The 20,094-nt window shown below is 39.0% G+C and overlaps 1 protein-coding gene across 2 annotated transcripts in view; it reads left to right on the top strand.

The window, feature by feature from the left end:
• Positions 1-20,094, top strand: part of zfr (zinc finger RNA binding protein) — a 38,515-nt gene that overhangs the window by 3,720 nt on the left and 14,701 nt on the right. For both annotated transcript variants that reach the window (XR_013293343.1, XM_077560347.1), the window contains exons 4-14: positions 3,050-3,191; positions 3,496-3,711; positions 7,084-7,325; positions 9,139-9,345; positions 9,642-9,945; positions 11,967-12,148; positions 12,409-12,528; positions 13,160-13,305; positions 13,750-13,906; positions 15,239-15,459; positions 17,888-18,038. Coding sequence is in view for 1 of the 2 variants with exons in the window: in XM_077560347.1 (XP_077416473.1) it covers positions 3,050-3,191; positions 3,496-3,711; positions 7,084-7,325; positions 9,139-9,345; positions 9,642-9,945; positions 11,967-12,148; positions 12,409-12,528; positions 13,160-13,305; positions 13,750-13,906; positions 15,239-15,459; positions 17,888-18,038 (2,088 nt within the window). In the remaining variant the exon portion in view is untranslated. The remainder of the gene's footprint in view (positions 1-3,049; positions 3,192-3,495; positions 3,712-7,083; positions 7,326-9,138; positions 9,346-9,641; positions 9,946-11,966; positions 12,149-12,408; positions 12,529-13,159; positions 13,306-13,749; positions 13,907-15,238; positions 15,460-17,887; positions 18,039-20,094) is intronic.

Raw genomic sequence — 20,094 nt, 5'->3', positions numbered from 1 at the left:
TCTGCAGTTTTACTCTAGGATATTTTTTTTTTCAGCAAGGGCGATGGTGACGAAAACGTCATCGTAGTCCATAACCAGTGTCTTCTCCGTGATCAGGCTGTACCCACTCCTCCGATGAATATGCATTGGACTCGGGGCACTCTTCGTCGTCCGATTCAACGTCCGCCTGAGCAGAAGTGCTCGGTTGTGCTCCGCGTTTTCTAGCGTTAGCATCGCTAGCCGGTGAGGCTTTATGACATGATCATAGCCGCCGCGTCCAACGCTTCCAACTTCGGCGTCAACCTCGGAGTCACCATATGAATATATAAAATATGCTCTTTAGCACTGGTTGATGCTTCTCTTCTTTGAAAAAAACGATCAAGCGTGAGCTTCTTGCCACCGGTCGCCATTTTCGCTTTCTCAGCCATTGTCCCCTCAACACTCTCGCTCCGCCTCACGTCTTCCACTACTGACTCCTACCCGATCTTGTCCAAAGAGAGTCATCGCTGCCATCTAGGGGCCAAAAATAGTCATTATACTAACTAGATCTGCTTGATACTTTCAGCACAGCTGGCCAAGGCTTTCCTCCACCCGTTCCCCCCAAAAAAAACTTGAACGTCTTTTAACGTCTTTGGCGCTCCTCCGTAGGATTTTACTAAACGGTTAACGTTTTTGGCAGTCAAAGAGTTAACCTTAAAACGTGTATTTCAAAAAGGGATCATTGGTTTAGTGTTTAATTCAAACAGACGCTTACAGCGTTTATTTTTATTATAATTTTTTTTGCTTGCATCACCACAACATCCTCTTTCGGTCATATTCTTTCGGTTTGAATTTTTTTTCAGCCAAATGGCAAATTTTCGGCCGAAAATCTTCGGTGGCCAAATATTCGGTGCATCACTAATTATTATTATTATTATTATTATTATTATTATTAGGGCAAGCACTGATTTTGCGGGACATGACATTTTGCGGGTTGCATGAATTGAGCTTCAAACGTTGGTCACCCTACTTCCTGCGGTCTCTAAAGCCGCCATACCCGAAGCTGGAGCTGATGTAGCGGCTGTGTTTAGCGATATCAGTCGCTCAGGCTGGAGGCGGCGAGCAAATTAGGTGGTGGTGGCCGCCTCCGCACTTTCTACATAGGAAAAAAACCTGGACAATCATTTTTAAAAAAAAAATTGATAGTGACAGCACTAATGCTCAGAGCGCGTTGCTTCAATCAGACCGGCCGTTTGGAAAAATCCCGGAATTCCCAATGGCAAGTCCACCTCTGCTCACAACATTGTTCAAATGTGCCATTTGGCACCCACCCACACACCTCACACACACAAGCAAGCACACAAACACGTGCGTGCACACAGCCATTTGAGAGAAGTGCTATTTGTAACCAAGGACTTTTGCAGGGCGTCCAATTTTAATATTGTGATATTTATATTGAGCATTAAAAATACCAGATTTTTCCCCCAATACATTATATTCTGTTTTACAAACTTAAATCTGTTTGAATATATACAAAAGGCTCACTATGGGGGGAAAAAAAAAAAGTATTTTGCCATAGATTTGAATCCCACTAACTGCATTTCATAAAAAAGCTCCTTGGGTCCAAAGTAGTATTTGTCAGAAAAACGCTTGTCTCCTTGTTTATTGTATCTGGAGAATGGTCCAGTGGCCCTGAGCCAATTGTTATTATACGGGGGCCTGCCTATACAGGAGCTTTTTGCGCAGGAGGCAGGGTCCTCCATTTATGGACAAAATAGTACATGTAACTGGTCCACATGTGGGCATAGCCGAATCCGCCAAATTCATCCCCTGAGGCAGCGCTTCCCATCACCTTTTGACCACGGGGAGAAGCAGGATGTCGCTTCTGCAAACGAGCCAGCTGCCGGCAAGCCACTGCTCAACTCCAGTGCAGGAAGCAGGGCACGTGGCCTGGACTGAAACCACGTCTATTTGAGCTTTTTTTTTAATATATATATAGCTTTTACGTCATCATGTTGTTCTTTTCTTTTTGCCCGCCGCATTTTTTTTAGTTTGCAAAGCATGACGACGACGATGGCGCACACACACGAGCTACCACTTTTTTTTCCAATTCCTCATCATCGAGACCCATCGTAACTGACATACCGAAGGCAGGTGATTAAATGATAATTTCCACGTCCCACAGCGTGACTGACCCGTCAAGATCCTATTTACAAAATAGAACACAAAATAAATAAATAAAACATTTTTTCCTGTTTATGTTTTTTTTCTTTCTTTCTTTCTTTCTTTCTTTCTTTTTTTCTTTCTTTCTTTCTTTCTTTCTTTCTTTCTTTCTTTCTTTCTTTCTTCTGTCATGGGCCCTTGCGCCCCGGTGCGACGGCTGCACAGTCAATATTTACGCCACTGTATTGGGATATGTAGGTCTTTCTTTAAAATAATCTGTTCTTTTTCTTCATCTTCTTTGACACTTTAAAAAGAATAAAAAGATGATGAAGAAGAATGGTAGTTATGGGAACTTTGCTGCTCAGTGACAGATACAAGCCTTAGGTTGTGATTGAATTCTATTTTGATTCTTAAGGTTGAGATTCAATATTGATTTAAATGCAAAAATTTGCACATAACCTACAGTATTTGTACATATGGTAAAAAAAACAAGAACGTTGATTATAACACTGAAAAAGTAAAGTGTATGTAAACTAACATGTTTATTTCCTCCTGGAAATTGGAATTAAAATAAAATTGGCAATAACATATTTGTGCAAATAGAGGACAAAGGTCAAAAACCTGTCAGCTCTAAAATGAAAAAGTGCATGTAAACGTAATATGTCTTTGCTCTCAATGAAATAAGATGAGAGGATCTCTCTGCCGACTTCAACAACTCCAAAACTGCTGTCTTCAATTTTTCAACAGTTTTGGTCGGCAACTTCTGTAACTCAGTTTCTCTGGTCAGATGAAATGGAATGTAGGGAATAATTTCTGATGCCCAAGTTGAGTCTTTCTGGTGAAAATGCATTTCACTACAAATGCATTTGTATTGAAGATGAGGGAATTAGAAAAGCCATAATATGACTGTTAATGTTTTCATTTTCAGGACTCCTACTCATATGTCCGGTCCACAGCTTCTGCTGTTGCATATGACACCAAGCAGTATTACCAGCAGCCAACAGCAACTGCAGTGGTGGCGGCTGCTGCTCAGCCACAACCGACTGTTGCGGAGTCCTACTATCAAACAGGTAAATGCTTTCTTGAAGAATTCATACATTTTTAGCTCTCTGTGGCTTTTTAACTCCACGTCACTGTTATCCTATATTTTATGCCACCATTGGGCACTGTTTTAGTTCTCTTGATTGTAAATGAAATTGTTTTGTGTGAAATTTATTTACTGAACCAAGATATGAATTATTTTCTTCCTGGTTTACTTCATTTCTACATTACTTTGAACATTGTCAGTTTGGCCTAATGACCCAAATGATCTCAGTTAAGTTTTTCAATTGTCATGATAACAAGGCCTGTGAATATCTACTTTTGGTTCACCAGCCCCTAAACCAGGGTATAGTCAGGGGGTAACATCATACACCCAGACACAGCAGACTCGTCAGGTGTCTGTGATTAAGCCATCTGCACCCAGTCCTGCAACATCCTCTTTCCCCATCTACCCCGTGACATCCACTGTCCAGCCTGTGGCTGCCGCTTCCGTGGTCCCGTCATATTCCCAGAGTCCAACTTACAGCACAAATGCTGTCACCTACTCCGGTAAGTGTCTTGTCTCTGCAAAATATGGTGGTGGTTTGCTCACAACAACATACCGTAGTTAATAGTTGATGTTTATTCTATGTCACATCAACTCAAAACAATATAGCTGCTGGTAGATTGTCGCGAATGGATATCATGTCAAACGGTGACATGGATATCTTTACAGCTTTGTAGATCGTCTATGCAGGTGTCTTAATAATGACACATAATCCTAAAAGGCGACCTTTTATGGAAAATATACTTTTCTTGTATACAAATGTTTGGGTGTTTTGAGTGCCTGCCCACCTACAAGTTGTGAAATTAATAGTGATGCACGGTAATGCTGTTTTCAACCGATACCATAAACCAATCATTTAGAAAGTGTCGATGTCGATAATTGTTTGCAAAATTAACTTGAATACAAATATACTTTCAAATCCTACTTTAAGTCTAACATGTACAAATACATTGAAACATTGCATAAAGCACCATGAAGCTGAATTTATTGATACCTCTGCTTCAAAGACGACCAGTAACTCATTTTGAGTTTGCCAAAACAAAACAGTCATGTTTTAAAAAAGCAACAAAAAACTGCAAGGGTAACATTTTGGGGAGTGTTGTGGAATTTTCAGTAGTTGGGCGAGAAAACAATGTGTCTTTTGGGTTTCTTTTATATATTTTTGGGGAGGAGAAAGCAAGGGTCAGCTAGACAGGAAAGCAAGCAGTCTGTTCCAAGCAGACCTATTAGTCAAGGTCACTTTGATATTGCTTCATGTACAAGAAGTGAAAAGCCCATTGTTAAAGAAAATACAGGTGTCCACAATACAGTATAAACTTATGTTAATACGTGTTAAATGTTTTTCTTTCCCATAACAGGACAGTAAAGAAAGCCCACACATAATGCATCTTTTGTGGTCACGAGGTCGCGCGGATTATGATGCCACAAATATACGACATTATCATAGGAGAGGGGAGCATTTGAGGAGTTAGGCACAACTTGAGCTACAACAGATGGACCAACGTGGCATCTCTATTATTATCGGCAGATTTCTTTATTATCTGGTTTATCTGTATGACGTCAAATCGGCCAATAATTGCCGATAATTATCGGCCACCAATATTATCGTGCATCCCTAGAAATTAAACTTGTACCATGTTAATCCTGTATTAACTGCCTGCTGGGAATCATCTTACTGTGTCATCATGTCATGCTGAGCTTCAGCTCGGCTGCAAGGTTAGTTTAATGACCATGACAAGTTACAATGTGGTATCACTATCCATGGTATCCATGCTCAAAAATTTAAGTATTATATCGCTGGCGTCGGACCACAACCTCATAAATCACAATTGGCAAATTTAATGTTGTTTTTTAAAAATGTATATACTTTTGGTCAGTGCACATGTGTTGGCGACATTTATATGAATTACTAGTTGGGTTTACATCCACATATTCTTATTTGAATTTTCAAGAAATGCGAAAATAAAACTGAATGAAAACGCTAGAAATTTGAAAAAAGGCCCCAAAATTCGCCTCCCAGGGGGGTTAAGTGTGAAAAAAAAAAAATTTTGCCTATGGAAACAGGTTTTGCAAATAAACGCTGACAACACCGGATACATGTCACGCGTTTAGATATTCCGGATATTACGTCACACGTACGTCTGTAGTCCCAAAGCAATGTCTGATGATAAAGTAAGGTATGTTTGGAGGGATGGCGAAACTGAAATATTTTTGGAATTAATTAAAGAAGCGAATACTAATGCAATTTTAGATGGAAAACAGCAAAGAAACGCTATGGTTTATTAAGAATTACAAAAGCAAACGCATATAATGTCATCGCATGGTACAGTCGCTTCCTGTTCTTCTTCTTCTTGTAAAGTACTGGTGGATCCCATCTCTATATGGTGTATACCTCCACCTACAGCGGCGGAGTCTCCTCTCAATATTCGCAAAAGAAGAACAGATGGAATGGGGCTTAAGTTGCATGTCCGTTTGGCGCATTTTCATTCTTATCTTAAAAAATTTGAAACAATTGGATGGATACCCCACTAGTAACTAATCTAAAGTGTTAAAAATGGCTTGTTCCCTTTGATGGTGCAATGTTAATGGTTGGGAAAAAAACGTGGTCCTTGGGGTCTCCTGAAAAGTGACGATTTTGGACATACAATGCTATTCCCAGACGCCAGTGATATGCATAGTAATTTGTTAGAGGCGTAAAAATGTATCGTTTAATCAGCAACTAATCGATTAATTACATTAATCAACAGCTATTTTAATAAGTTAATTTAGAGCCATTGTTTAACTTAAAATTGTCCAAATCCTCTGATTTCAGCCTTTCAACAGTATAGTTTCTCTGATTTCTGTAGTTCTTAATGAAAGCAGACTGATTATCTTTTGTGTTTAGTCAAAATAAGAATTTTGCAAACATCTGCTCTGCTGTTACTTTGGAAAACAATGAATGAACCAGTATCTGAATCAGTTTAAAAAAAGTTTGGTGAAATCTCTCGTGTGATATTGCTTAGAGTAATTTCTGAACTATAAACCGCTATTTTTTTTCACTTATAGTCGACCCTACGTCTAATACAAAGGTGCGGCTTATCCATCAGATTACAATGGAGCGCACTATAAAGGAAGCGCAAGAGCCAACCAAACCAAGTGAGCCCAAATACAGTAGAAGAGACAGAACGAGAGCAAGACAATTTGCGCCCTCAGTATGGAAAAGAAAGTACCGGGAACCTGGTGCAGTAACATTAAAAGACCTGCGGCTTACAGTCTGATGCGGCTTATAGTCCAGAAATTACGGTAATTGTTTTGCAGTTGTTTTTCTTACTACTAAATAATAACAACAATAATTAGTTGATAAAGTGTAATCTTGAATTTTTTTTATTGTAAAACACTATAATACAAAATTAAATTTTATCTGATTAATTGATTAAATAGATCAAATCAATTCTAGAAATATTCAATATTGACAGCACTATTAACATCTGATGTTTTATGATAAATAAATTAAATAGTGGAGATTTTGTGATGCTTTGGGATTTACGGTGAATAGTATAAGATAGTTTTTACTGGTACTTCTCGTCAGGCTCCAAACCAGAAACATGTCAAAAATACACACGTGAAACAACAGTTCTGTTTTGGGGTGGGGTGAGGGATGGAATAAACAAATAATGTCAAAACCACCATATTATTACTGTATGAACAGGGTTTAGCCCAGGATAATCTTTGTCGGGGCAAGGGGGAGCATTTGCGGACGACAAATTACATGACAGCCTTGCTATTATGCTCATTGTACCCCACCACATGTCCCATCTAAGATTGGAATAGCAGCAAAGAAAATGATGGAAAAATGCAATGCAAACTTTTTTCTTCCTTTTTTTTCCATTTTCTAGGAACCTCATATTCAGGATATGAAGCCGCAGTCTATTCAGCTGCCTCAAGTTATTACCAACAGCAGCAGCAGCAGCACCAGAAACAGGCAGTGGCGGCTGTGGCTGCAACTGCAGCATGGACTGGAAACACTTTCACTAAGAAACCTCCCTTTCAGAATAAGCAGCTCCGACCTAAGCAGCCACCAAAACCCCCACAAATCCACTATTGTGACGTCTGTAAGATCAGCTGTGCTGGCCCGCAGGTGAGTTGAAAATTGTATATGAAGGTCACCAGGGAGTGTATGAGTGAACTCCCATTGTGCGTGCGCCTCATGGACCCTTGACAAAAAAAAAACATGCATTAATAGATGCCAGTCTTAATTCAGCGAATCAGCTTGCATAGACTGCAAAGGAGGAGGAAGTGATAAGTTTTCATTCTGCAAGTTAGTGGGTAGTATTCATCTACATGAATGGAATGGAAGACAACTGTGTTATAAAGTGAGGAAATAGAGTTTGAATTGTCTTTTGTCTTAGCAAGTAATTTAATCCATTAAGGCCGGGAGCGCGTGATCGCGCTTCTACCTTTAAAGGCCGGAGCGCACTTGCACTCTTCTCCCTTTAAACCCGGGAGAGCGGACATGTCATTTTGTTGTGTTTTGACCAATTCTTGGTTTCTTAGCCAATGAAATGTATCAGAATATCCACGATAGGGTGATGTAGGCCTCACAGCATGTCCTGGAATTTTATTTGAGCGTTTATGGTTGACGCAGATTCGTGGGAGTTATTAAATAAATGACGCGTTTGACAACGGCGCGGGAGGAATTCTAATCAGTGTAACAAGTCGACAGTGACATACTGTTAAGAAATGTTTTTGTTGAAAATGTTGACGGCTTTGTAACTGAATGGACGACGAATAATTACCCCGATCCCCCAAGGTTATGTTAACTGCGCTCCAGTGTTGAAAGTAAATATATTCGGAGTTATACACCCACAGATGCGACATTTGTTTGTCGATTTAAAAATATGTATATATTGAAGGTTTATAATAATAAACTTAAATTTATGTGAACGCCGCGAGTGTAAGCTCTAAAATGTTGGCAATTATGTTTCTATCTGCTTCAGTAGCTAAAATATCAATTATTTTTAATATTGTTGAATTTCCAGCAAAACTTCAGGTTTTTGGGGTGACTCAAAAGTCACCTTTAGGTTTTAAAGGCATGTTTTGCCAGGCGCTTTAGGCCTTAATGGGTTGATAAAAAGACTCAAGTTCACGTCCCTAACCTGGAAATTATTTGGGTTGACAAGACCAAACCAACCTTGTAATATTTGCCGTAAAACGGTCGTCGTAAAGAGCAATTTTCACCGACACTTTGTTCCACCACGAACCATATGGAGGATTACACAACTCCACCAGTACGACTACTACACATGAAAGGATAAGTAAAGCTGCCAAACATACTCAAAAAACCCTCACCGAGTTGATCTCACTGTATCATTGACAGAGGAAGTAAATGTTGGGGAGGCTTCACGGTAAAATTGACCGGATGTTTGATATTTGTTTAATATTCAGTTTTTACACACTTGTACTCCGCATCACAGCTGCATTTGCAACTGACTATATTATGTGTATTATGTGCAGGATAATTTCAGAAACTACCTATCAAAAGCTCACCGCTGCATTTGTCGTCACGTCAAATGTATCCAAGATGCTTAAAAAAAAAAAATCTGACTGCTGTAGGCAAACACCTTTTGACGTTCTGATTTACTTGGCAGTGGTTGAACCAGTACTTACTACAGCTCGAAATTGGAAAATACATTTGATTGAGAAATATTCACAAAGATAATAACATTGTAAAAAAAAAAAAAGGAAATGTATGAAGCCATTTAAAATGTAAATGAGCTGTTGCTCAGAAACGCGGTCTCTATAACCGATTCTGTGAAGCGAGTGCAGATTTACAGGATTTTTTTGGTCAAAGCTTGTCAAAATGTCAGAGATTATTGAAGAAAAAAGCTCTCGTTCAATAGGCTAAGAAAAATGGTGTCAGAAGTAAATTTGTATTTCTATAAATGTTCCAGACTTACAAAGAGCACCTGGAAGGCCAGAAGCACAAGAAGAAGGAAGCAGCACTGAAGGTTTCACAGAACAGTAACAGCAGTAGTGGTAGCGGTGGTGGGTTATTGGCCCGAAGTTCTCAGAACCAACTCCGCTGCGAGCTTTGTGATGTTTCCTGCACCGGTGCAGATGCATATGCTGCCCACATTCGGGGAGCCAAACATCAGAAGGTATGGGAATAACTGGAACGATACATTGCATCACCATATGAATACTTATTATATACACCACTGATGTTTTTGTGTGCATAGAAAATTTTTGTTTTATTTAGGTCATGTTAAAATATATTTTTTCTTTTTTTCGTGTTACTTCTTTTTAGATTACACAAGATTGTGTTGGTAAAATGTGGTTGTTGGGTTTAGAACTAATTAGCTTGACTGAAGATTCTGACTAAATCAAGTTGATTTGACGTTGGATGTTGATTTGCCAAAACGAGTGTTTCTGAGCTAATCTGTATTTCTTCCAGGTTTTGAAGCTTCATACCAAACTTGGAAAGCCCATTCCCTCTACTGAACCCAGCATGGTGACTCAGACTTCAGCTTCAAGCACATCTGCCCCAAGCAAAAGCATCACATCGACCTTGAACAGCTCCTCTACCAGCAGCTCTCTCGGTGTGGGTGCCTCTTCATCCAGTACTCCCTACCTAAAACCTGTTAGCCTGGTCAGCAGTAGCGTAATTGGCGTCAAGAACCAATTGGCGAGCAATTTGTCTGCGGCCAACTCTACCCTGCCTGGAAAAAAAGTCAACACACCCAAGATTAATTTTGTTGGTGAGTAAAAAATAACAGAGAGCTCTTGGCCTTTTTGCAAGGTTGGTTGGCAACCAACTGCAGTATAAATGTGTTATTGTATTGGGGGGGGGGGGGGCGCTTTTAGTGAATACATATATCTGGTAGGGGTATTACCAGTTATATATACAGTAGTACCTGGCAATTCAATTCGTATCACGATTCATAGGTCACGATTCGATTCGATTCGATACCGATTAATCCCGATACGAATCTATAAATTGATTATTGCAATTTTTTTTATATTTTTTTTACTCAAATTTAGAAAATACAAATCAGTAAACTTGTACATGTACACTGTAAGATTTGTATGGAAATGTATTTATCTGAAAATTCAGGCTTATAACTGAGCCACTGGATTTAACAAACAGGTTGCAGTCTGTTTCATGTTTGAACAGCGCTGAAATAAAAATATTAAGGCTTAATGTTCCATTAATATAACATTCTTCCATGCTTAATGTGTGAATACTTACTCTAAGCAAAACATTTTGTTGAATATTCCCATAAAAAATTGATGTTTAAAATCGATTTGAGAATTGCGCGCTGTAATATCGCGATATATTGCAGACTCGATTTTTTCTAACACCCCTAATATCTGGTAATGTACTTGCAATCACTTGAACTTATGAGGCCAATTCCTTTATTTTGCTGTCGATCGAAAATATTTGGGTTGAGTTGGGATCAAAAGATACATTTTTGACAAGAGGTCAATGTACTGGAGTGTATGCATTCTACAGTACAGAGAGATCCCCACTCTGCTTGCTGCAAGGAACAGGTGGTTGGTCCGCTTAGAAAACTCGCAACGATTCTTCAAACTGTGGAAATATTTGACTAAAAATAGGATCAGTGAAAAAAGTTACTTGCAAAATAATATGCTAAGTCTATCATGAAATAAGTAGTTTGTGTAGTAAATAATAGCATATGCCTCTTTGTGTTCAGAATTTATTTAAACTAAGAGAAAGAATCTACAATTTAAGGGGTTTAATTATGTTTGAAATATGTAAAGTAAAAAGACTAATGTAAAATACAGATGCAGATACAGATAGTGGAATTGTCTTGATGACGTGCTGAAGCTATGTACTTTCTTATCTGGGTTTAAGGAAGAACTATAATATAAAATTATTAATGACTATAATGCCATAGACAAAATGTAAAATATTAAGGCACTGCGGTGTCCGTGGATTACTTTGTGCATTATTTGTTTTGTTTTGTTGTATTTTTATGTGATTCCATGTGATTGTATAGGACTTTGTTTTGAATTATGTTTAAAAGTAATCTTATGAGAATATTTCATTAAGTCAACCATCAATTAGTGAAGTCACCAAATGCCTTTCTGGTGCTCTACACTAACTTTTGCACTGGCAACACTGTGTTGCAACTTTTTCTGTTGGTCGCACCAGCACATAATTTGGTCACACCTTTTTTGGGAAGAGGTGCAACATAACCATGTTCGCTGATGTATAGTTAGTTATCTTATATGGACTGTTGAATGGGCTGAACTTTGGCACTTTTTGTATGCAAAAATTATGTCAGCACTAAAATTCATCCTCCTGCAAAATTCAGAAGTTATTTAAGGGATTTTTTTGCAATGGCTTTCAGCTCATGTTGGGATGCCCATAAATTGGGTGTGGCGACTACTTGATTGACACCCTGACGATGTCAGTGAAGGGACGGTGACAGCATTTTACTCGTGTTTCTAAACTTGCTTTGTCCGTGTTCTAATGTTTTCAAATGCATTTTGAACATATAAGCATACTGTATTTGGCAAAAAAAAAAAATATCTTGTCAACAAATGTATACAAAAACCACAGGACCATACTGTATATGCCTAACAGATAAATTGTGGACGGACCAACAACATGTCAAAAGAAGGTTTCTTAAAATAATTGCAGGGTCCCTTGAGTACATTATTGCAGATAATTTAATCACTACCATGTGATTTATTTATTTACTTTTAATGCTCTGTTGTACGTATGACTTTAATATGCATGTTTTGAATGCAGGGGGGAATAAATTGCAAACCACAGCGAAGACAGAAGAGTGCAAAGGCGAGACCCCCAAGACTGCAATGTCATCCTCAGGTGCTGTAGATGCCAAAACGGAGGTTTCAGAATCTCTATCGGCATCCACCCTGGCTGCGCTGCAGAATGACGTCCAACCTGTTGGCCATGACTATGTTGAAGAGGTTAGCTTTGATAAAAGTTAAAATCAAGTTCATAAGGAAAGAAAAGATGTCATGGAAATATAGTTGAAACCCAAAGTTTACATACACTATATTTTTTTGCTTTCTCTGTATGACATGAAATCAGACTAAGTTTTTCTTGTTTTAGGTCAATTAGGATGACCATTTTTCCCAATTAGATACATTTTCAGGATAATAAGGGAACAATGTTTTTTTCAGACAATTATCAACCATATGAACTTGAATCTGAAATTGATTTCCAGGTCCGAAATGATGAAGGCAAAGTTATCCGCTTCCATTGCAAGCTCTGTGAATGTAGTTTCAATGATCCAAATGCAAAAGAAATGCATTTAAAGGGACGCCGACATCGCCTACAATACAAGGTTTGTTTCTTTACTTTTATTCTTCATCCTTAAAACCAGTAAGGTTTTTGGGCCACCCGTTTTATTTCCAATACCCACACATTTGGGACCAACTTATTTCTCTTTGATGTGCTTTTCCACCGGCTTTAACTCATATCTGACATCAATGACCCAAGTCCCCTATTGTATACTTGTTCTTTTCTTTTCTTTTCTTTTTTCGAACATACTATCAATTCTTGTAAAAACTAATGACTGGGATCGCGATTCGCATATTTTTTGCTTCAGCTGTATCACATCCTTCTTCATAAACAGTGTTTTTGGATTACCCAATTCCACCACATGCATCCCCCACATTATACAGTGTTTCAGTTGAGGATTCATTAAATGTCCTCAGGAAAATTGAAGAATTAACATTTTACAACATTTTCCCCTTTATTATAAAGTCTATTTTATTCAATATAGACATTGTATATGAGAAGCTTTTCTCAATTGCCTTACCTGGTCCGCTGATGGCTGTTACCAAGTAGAAATACATCCATTATTCCAAGGCACGTTTTCCTTCTGAAAACCCTCATTTATGAATCTGTATTTCATTCATGAACATTAACAGTACCAGTTTGACACTTTTTGTTGTCTTTTTTCAAACATTCAGAAAAAGGTGAACCCAGATCTGCAAGTTGAGGTAAAACCTAGCATCAGAGCAAGGAAGATTCAAGAAGAAAAGATGAGAAAGCAGATGCAAAAAGAGGAATATTGGAGAAGACGAGAGGAAGAGGAACGTTGGAGAATGGAAATGAGGTATGATTGTAGGTTCATCTTTTGTAAATCAAGAATATGGAGTATACAATAAATAGTTCAACCCTCAAAATACAAACCTGTCGTCCCCGAAAGGAAATGATGCATGTTTTTAAAATCATAATTTGAAAGATGGTGAGGCAAGAAGCTTTAGGTTGCAATTATTCATCAAAATAATTTAATATTCAGTCTACATAGAAAGTACAGATCTGGAATCAATTTCAGTTCCAGGACCAACTTACTAACTTAGTTAAATCTTGGATGGTAATCTTATACAGATATAAGAGAGAAAAATATCTTGTTTTTGCTTTCAAATTTAATCTAAATGAAGTATGGTAATACCTAACAGATGATGATTAGAGTAAACATCAAGATCAGTTTTGTGTCATGAATTTTGTAAAGTCTGTAAAAGACCAATAAATAAGTTGAGCTGCCACCTACACTCAGGCGATATGAAGAGGACATGTATTGGAGACGTATGGAGGAAGAACACCACCACTGGGATGAACGTCGTCGTGGACCAGATGGAGGGTATCCACAGGGTCCGCCGGGGCTACTTGGAGTCCGACCTGGTATCCCAGGTTTGCAGCCACAGGGTCCTCTGGTAAGTTGAAATGCATGACAACTGCCCCCCCGCACCCCGCACCTTGGTACTTTTATTTTTAAATAAATTTAAAGACAGGAGTTTGTATTGTCCACAAGACAGTCAAGAACCCATGGGGGAGCAGCTATCAGGTTTGTACTGTCCAGTGTCTCCTGAGCATTCAGGTACTTCTCAACATGCAAAGAACGTATTTTCAGCTTCCATATGCTTGACACTGTATACGTTTTGATCCCAAAAAGCTGCTCCCCCGAGTGCCACTCATCCACGGATTTACATAAGTAAGTCCGTGTGCTCGGTGATGTGATGAGCACACGGACTTAAGTAAATCCGCTTTACTACATAATTTTGACGAAACTCCACTGCCCATACAGCTCTGTGCTTTACAAGAGAAGCACACATGCGTCGTTCAAGCCGCCTGCTGTAGATGTGGTGGTAGCCAACTCAAAAGCGTGTGTAGAATCGTAGGGTGACTGTGCAAGGAGCCTTAGTTGCGGCTGTCATTCAAGTGAATGGGACTTGGAAGGCTGTGCATGCCCTCACAAAAACATTTACCCCTTTTTTGCCACCTAATCTTTTTTCAGCCGCCAAACCGTTTTGACAAATTGCTCACTGTATGTTTGATGCAGAACACCCTAATTCCCTCCTCCGTCATGCAGCAGAGACTTGTGCTCCTGAAGGGACGTAACCAGACCAACGGTAGTGTGTTTGAGGAAGCTTTCACGATAGGTCTAATTCGGAAGTATCGGACCGATAGAAATGTCAGTTTTTTTCCCAATATCCGTCCAATGACTAACGGTCCAATAATTAGCATGCATCCCTAGTAAAGGGAAAGGATAAATAAACTGTCCCCCCTATCCATCATTTGGTACAGCATGTCACAATTTGAACCTTGAATTGTCTCCAGGTCAGCATTGCAAATGAGTAACTGTTGTTAATTGGCTTGTAAACAAAGAATAAATATGATAAATGTATAATAAAAAATAATTTTTTTTCAAGGTATCACGGCGTGACACTAGCTATGTCGATTGCAGCACTGCTTCAAATTAAATAAAATAGGGCTGTAACAATCAATCGATAATATTGATAAAAAGTGCTGGCAATGAATTTCATTAACAATTCATTGTCGTGCAATTTTTGCATCATTCATCCACTGTGTTGGTTTTTTATTGCATCAGTTGTCCTCTGTCTCTGATCAGGGATTGCGCTCGTATGACATAGAAGCCCAGCAATGGAAAAAGTCACTACTGTACAGAATCCTACATCATTCTGTTTTGAAATGAGGAATTTCATGTTGGGACTTTGTATTGAACTTAATTCCTTTGTGCCCTGCAGCCCCCACGGCGACCTGACTCTTCAGATGACCGCTATGTCATGACCAAGCATGCTTCCATCTACCCCTCAGAGGAGGAGCTGCAGTCTATTCAGAAAATTGTGTCGATCACAGAGCGTGCCCTCAAACTGGTTTCAGACATAATAACAGATGAAAACAAGGTCAAGGAAGAAGATGACAAAGAAAAGAAGGAGCCATCAAAAGATAGGTGTGACATCGACAGGTAAGATAGCAGCGATGATTCTTAATTGTATGCAAACAGTAGTAACTGTAAACCTTGAACTTTGAATTGTAGCATTTGAGTTCATTGAATATGCTTTAGTTGTTACACCTTTAAGTCTTTCTTTATGCTCAAGAAAGGTTCCTGCAGATCCTTAAAAAGTCCTGATGGGCATTGAGTTGACTCTAAAAACAAGGCCTCAAAGGTGGGGTCTTGTTAGTTTGTGTTTGTAAACAACTAATTCAAAACTGACTCCTCCAATGGCTCAACCCCCACTCTTCTCGTCAACATTGTGCCTGCCTTCAGCGACACGCCCCCCCGCTCTGTGATTGGCTGGAGGGGTAAACATAGACTTTCCGCCCACAAATGTCCCTCTCATGGAAAAACACAACAAAATGGCAAAATACAGGCTGGGGTGGTGGTGGATGATGACAAAATCACCACCACACATTAACAGAAGCCCAAAGGTGTTGATTGAAAAGGATTACACGTGTAAACATCCAGTGTTTAAGAAGTGTTTATTTCTTTTTTTTTCTTCTTTTTTTTTCCCCAGGAGAGCTCAGTATTGTTCATTCGATTTGACATCATCATTGCTCTCCTTTTTTTTAAAAAAACAAATAAATTGAAAGAAGAAGTGTTTATTTCTGAGTGAAAGTTAAAGACCTCACCTTTAATTGTCTTAAATCTTCATTTTAAAATCCATCCATCATTCAAAAACATAGCAAAATTGGCAACATTGCAGGCACAAATCGTTGATCTTGCTTGTACTAGCGTCCAAATGTGTACATATAAAATAAAAGCACAACTTTCAAAATAAAAGCAGCACACATTTTATGTTTGACTTTTGATGGTCACTCTGAGGGATGTTAAGAGACTGTGTGGGTCAGATGTGGACCCAGGCTGTACTTTTTCCCAGGTCTGTTATATTGCTGTCACATACTGTTGCCCACAACATCAACACAACCTCGTCCTGAAATCATGTAAAATTGCTAATTTATTACGTTGTTATTGATTAAAAATGTACAGTGCGCCCAGGAAGTGATGAGTGCCAGGCAGGTCCGTGAGAGCCACCCACTACTTTTTCAAAGGCAGTTTATTAGGCGCAAATGAGTATGTACACTTGCAAGTATCTTTGATGTTGACATCCTGACACAGTTGCGGTTCCCACTAATTGGTTTTTAACAAACCAGGCTTACTCAAAAGTGCTGAAGTAGCAGGAAAAACACAACTGTAGTATTATTGTCACTTCTGGTCTGCGGCTGACGTCAATTTCACTAAACATGGCAAATTCCTAGATAGGGCCTGGCGATTTTGCCTAAAAATAAAATCTCAGATTTTTTAAACAAAAAATTAGATTTACGATTTTTTTTTGCCGATTTTACATTAGTGTGTGTGTGTGTATGTATGTATGTATGTATGTATTTATTTATTTATTTATTTATTTTACATAAACCAAGAACTTAAAAAGTTTTGCTTTTATTTTATCAGTAAACAACAAAAGTAACCATATTTCTTCTCTTGGAATCAATGTGCAAAACTTCTACCTTGAATCAAATACTTCTGGAAATGTAAAAATCTATGTGTTGAAAAAGTAGAAAAGTAAAAAAAAATTGCTCAACTTTGTTTTAAAAGCTAAACAGTGCTACTTGGGTACCTCAAAATGACTAAAATAAACATCACATTTTGGCTTTAATGTAGGAACCGCTAAAGATTTTCTCGCTCCGGCGATTGATCAATATTGGAGCCGTCAGAGCAAAAATATCGCTAGCATTTGAGTTGCCAGTCACGGCAAAATAACCACTGCCTAAACAAATGGCGTGGGTAAATTTGAGCAATATACTTGCGGCTAAGCAGCAGTAGCACATACCTGGGTTCTCCCGTTTCAGCTAGTGGTGAAATAGTCTTCCTCACTGTATACATGGGTTCCATATCATTGGCGAGGTGCAACAAAAATCTTATTGTGCCCCTTTCTTGTCATGCGTGCTTCCTTGTGTAAAACTCCTCCACAGTAACATGGTAAAAAGTTTTTTTTTTTTTTTTTTTTGCGGGAGTTTGTTTGCTGTTGTTGAGTTCCTCCTGTATGGAGTGTGTGAGAACACGACTGGCAGAGTTAAAGCTACGGAAGCCTGGAAGCGGGCACGGCGCAACAAAAGTGGGGAAAAAAAACATTGATGTTAAAAAATATTTCATCTTCCACAACAAAACACTCGAATTAATTCAAAATTAATTGCCCAGCCCTACTCCTAGAGTTGATTAATTATCTTGTTTAATTCTTATTCAACGACCGTAATATTACCGTTGCTGGCACATACAATGTACAGTATTCTTGCAAAAATATCTTGTTTAGTTCCTTTTGAAGTAAATGAAGTATTAAACATAACAAACATTCTTAATGTTGTGTTATTATCGCTGTTCTTTTGTATTTCTGTAGAGCCCTGAAGGGTGTGATGAGAGTGGGAGTCCTGGCAAAAGGGTTGCTTCTTCGTGGCGACAAGAATGTCAACTTAGTCCTGCTCTGCTCAGAAAACCCCACCAAGAGTCTACTTACACGAATTGTGGAGCTCCTCCCTAAACAACTAACAGTAATGTCTTTACAATTCTCGTTTGATCTGTTTCCGAACTCACTACTTTAACTCTTTGACTGCCAGACGTTTTCAGAAACGGGATGTCGCCAGTGCCAGCCGATTTAAGCATTTTGACTGATCTTTCAAGGTCCACAGAAAATGTTGTTTGGACTATGGAAACACACATACTACCAAATGAAAGATTGAACTCTCATCTTTCATCAGAAAAAGAAAAAGTTTGTTTCTACCTTATTCCGTTCTTCAGTAATCAACAATAGAAAATGGTTAGTTTCACCGAAATGCTGTTTTGAAACAAAAAGCGGAGAAAAATAGCTTTTTGTGAAATTATGTTATTTCATGCACTCTAGTGAATTCTACACTTCTTTTTGTCCATGAATGATGCCACAAACACCTAAATAGTGCTTTACTTCTGTAATACACCACCACCAACAATGAAAAAGTGTTTTTAGATTGCAAAATACGTTTATTTCCATTCAACAGTGTAACAATTTGACAAAACAAATTCGCAAACTATTTACAAATGTGTGCAACTGTGGTACTATTTACAATTATATGGATGTTTCAAATACAGTTTTTCTTTTTGTAACACTGCCCTGCGTGCAAGGAGACGGAGCAGGATTTGCACAACAGATACGTTTCACTTCGATTGTCCGTTTCGCGTGCAGACGTTACACTTTCTTGACGGCCTTTTTTTCCGGGGAATAGCAAGTAGCAGACTGTACCCATTACTCCGATGAATATGCATTGGACTCGGGGCACTCTTCGTCGTCCGATTGAACGTCCGCCTGAGCGTGCTCGGTTGTGCTCCGCATTTTCCGGTGTTAGCATCGCTAGCCCGTGAACCTTTATGACGTCGTCATAGCCGCCGTGTCAGCGCTTCCAACTTCAGCGTCAACCTCGGAGTCACCATCATCATCATCGATGATGATCATCGTTGTCATCAATGTGCTCTTTAGCGTTGGTCGATGCCTTTCGTCTTTGAAAAAAATTCCCAAGTGTGAGCTGCTTGCAACCGGTCGCCATTGTTCGCTTCCTCAGCCATCTAGCTCCGCCTCACATCTTCTACTGCCGCGTCAACGCTTCCAACCTCAGAGTCACCATCATCATCATCGATGATGATCATCGTCGTCATCAATGTGCTCTTTAGCGTTGGTCGATGCTTTTCTTCTCTGAAAAAAACTGCTCGAGCGTGAGCTGCTTGTAACCGGCCGCCATGTTCTCTTCCCTTCCCCAGCCATTGTCCCCTCTAGCTCCGCCTCACGTCTTCTACTGACGCCTACCCAATCTTGTCAAAAGAGAGTCATTGCTGCCATCTAGGGGCCAAAAATAGTCATTAGGCTAACTAGATCTGCTTGAAACTTTCACCACAGCTGGCCAAGGCTTTCCTCCTCCCGTTTCCAAAAAAAAAAATTTGGATGACGTCTTTTAACGTCATTGGCGGCCCTCCGTAGGTTTTTACTTGACGTCTTTTAACGTCCATGACAGTGAAAGAGTTAATAAGTACATTTTTTGTGTTTTGTTTTTTTTGCTTTTTTTTTTACTCTCCTAATTTGACAAACTAACCTGTTTTTTGCCACTGTTATTAAGACTTGTGACCAATCTATAATATTTAGTACAGCAGTTAGCTTTGGCATACTTAAGTTTTTGTTAACTTTAAGAGCACGACACATAAGAGGAGATAAACGCCAGCGAAATGCGAACCTCATCGCCTCCCATGTCAAACTCAACGCACGGGACGCGATAAGAAGTCGCGAAAGTGGCAGCAACAGACGTCACCCTCTTGCATAGCTTGTTTACATTTTTGATTGGCTATTAAATTGGAGGAAATCTAAACGTTTTCATTGTAAACAGAAGTTTCACTATTGGCTCATCAATGAAATCTCCGTTGATTGGTTGTGTCTGCTGTTCATTACCATACAACGATTGACATCAGAGGCCATCAATGAGGTAAATTATATCATTGCATTATGCAGTGGTTGATCAAATCGATACCTAATACAGTGGCAATGGAGTACAGGTAAAAAAAAAAAAAGTAATTAGCTATCCATATATT

Source organism: Vanacampus margaritifer, chromosome 3 (genome assembly GCF_051991255.1).
Source record: "Vanacampus margaritifer isolate UIUO_Vmar chromosome 3, RoL_Vmar_1.0, whole genome shotgun sequence".
Lineage (NCBI taxonomy): Eukaryota > Metazoa > Chordata > Actinopteri > Syngnathiformes > Syngnathidae > Vanacampus > Vanacampus margaritifer.
The sequence above is the reverse complement of the archived record's forward strand: the minus strand, read 5'-3'. Positions and strand labels throughout refer to the sequence as shown.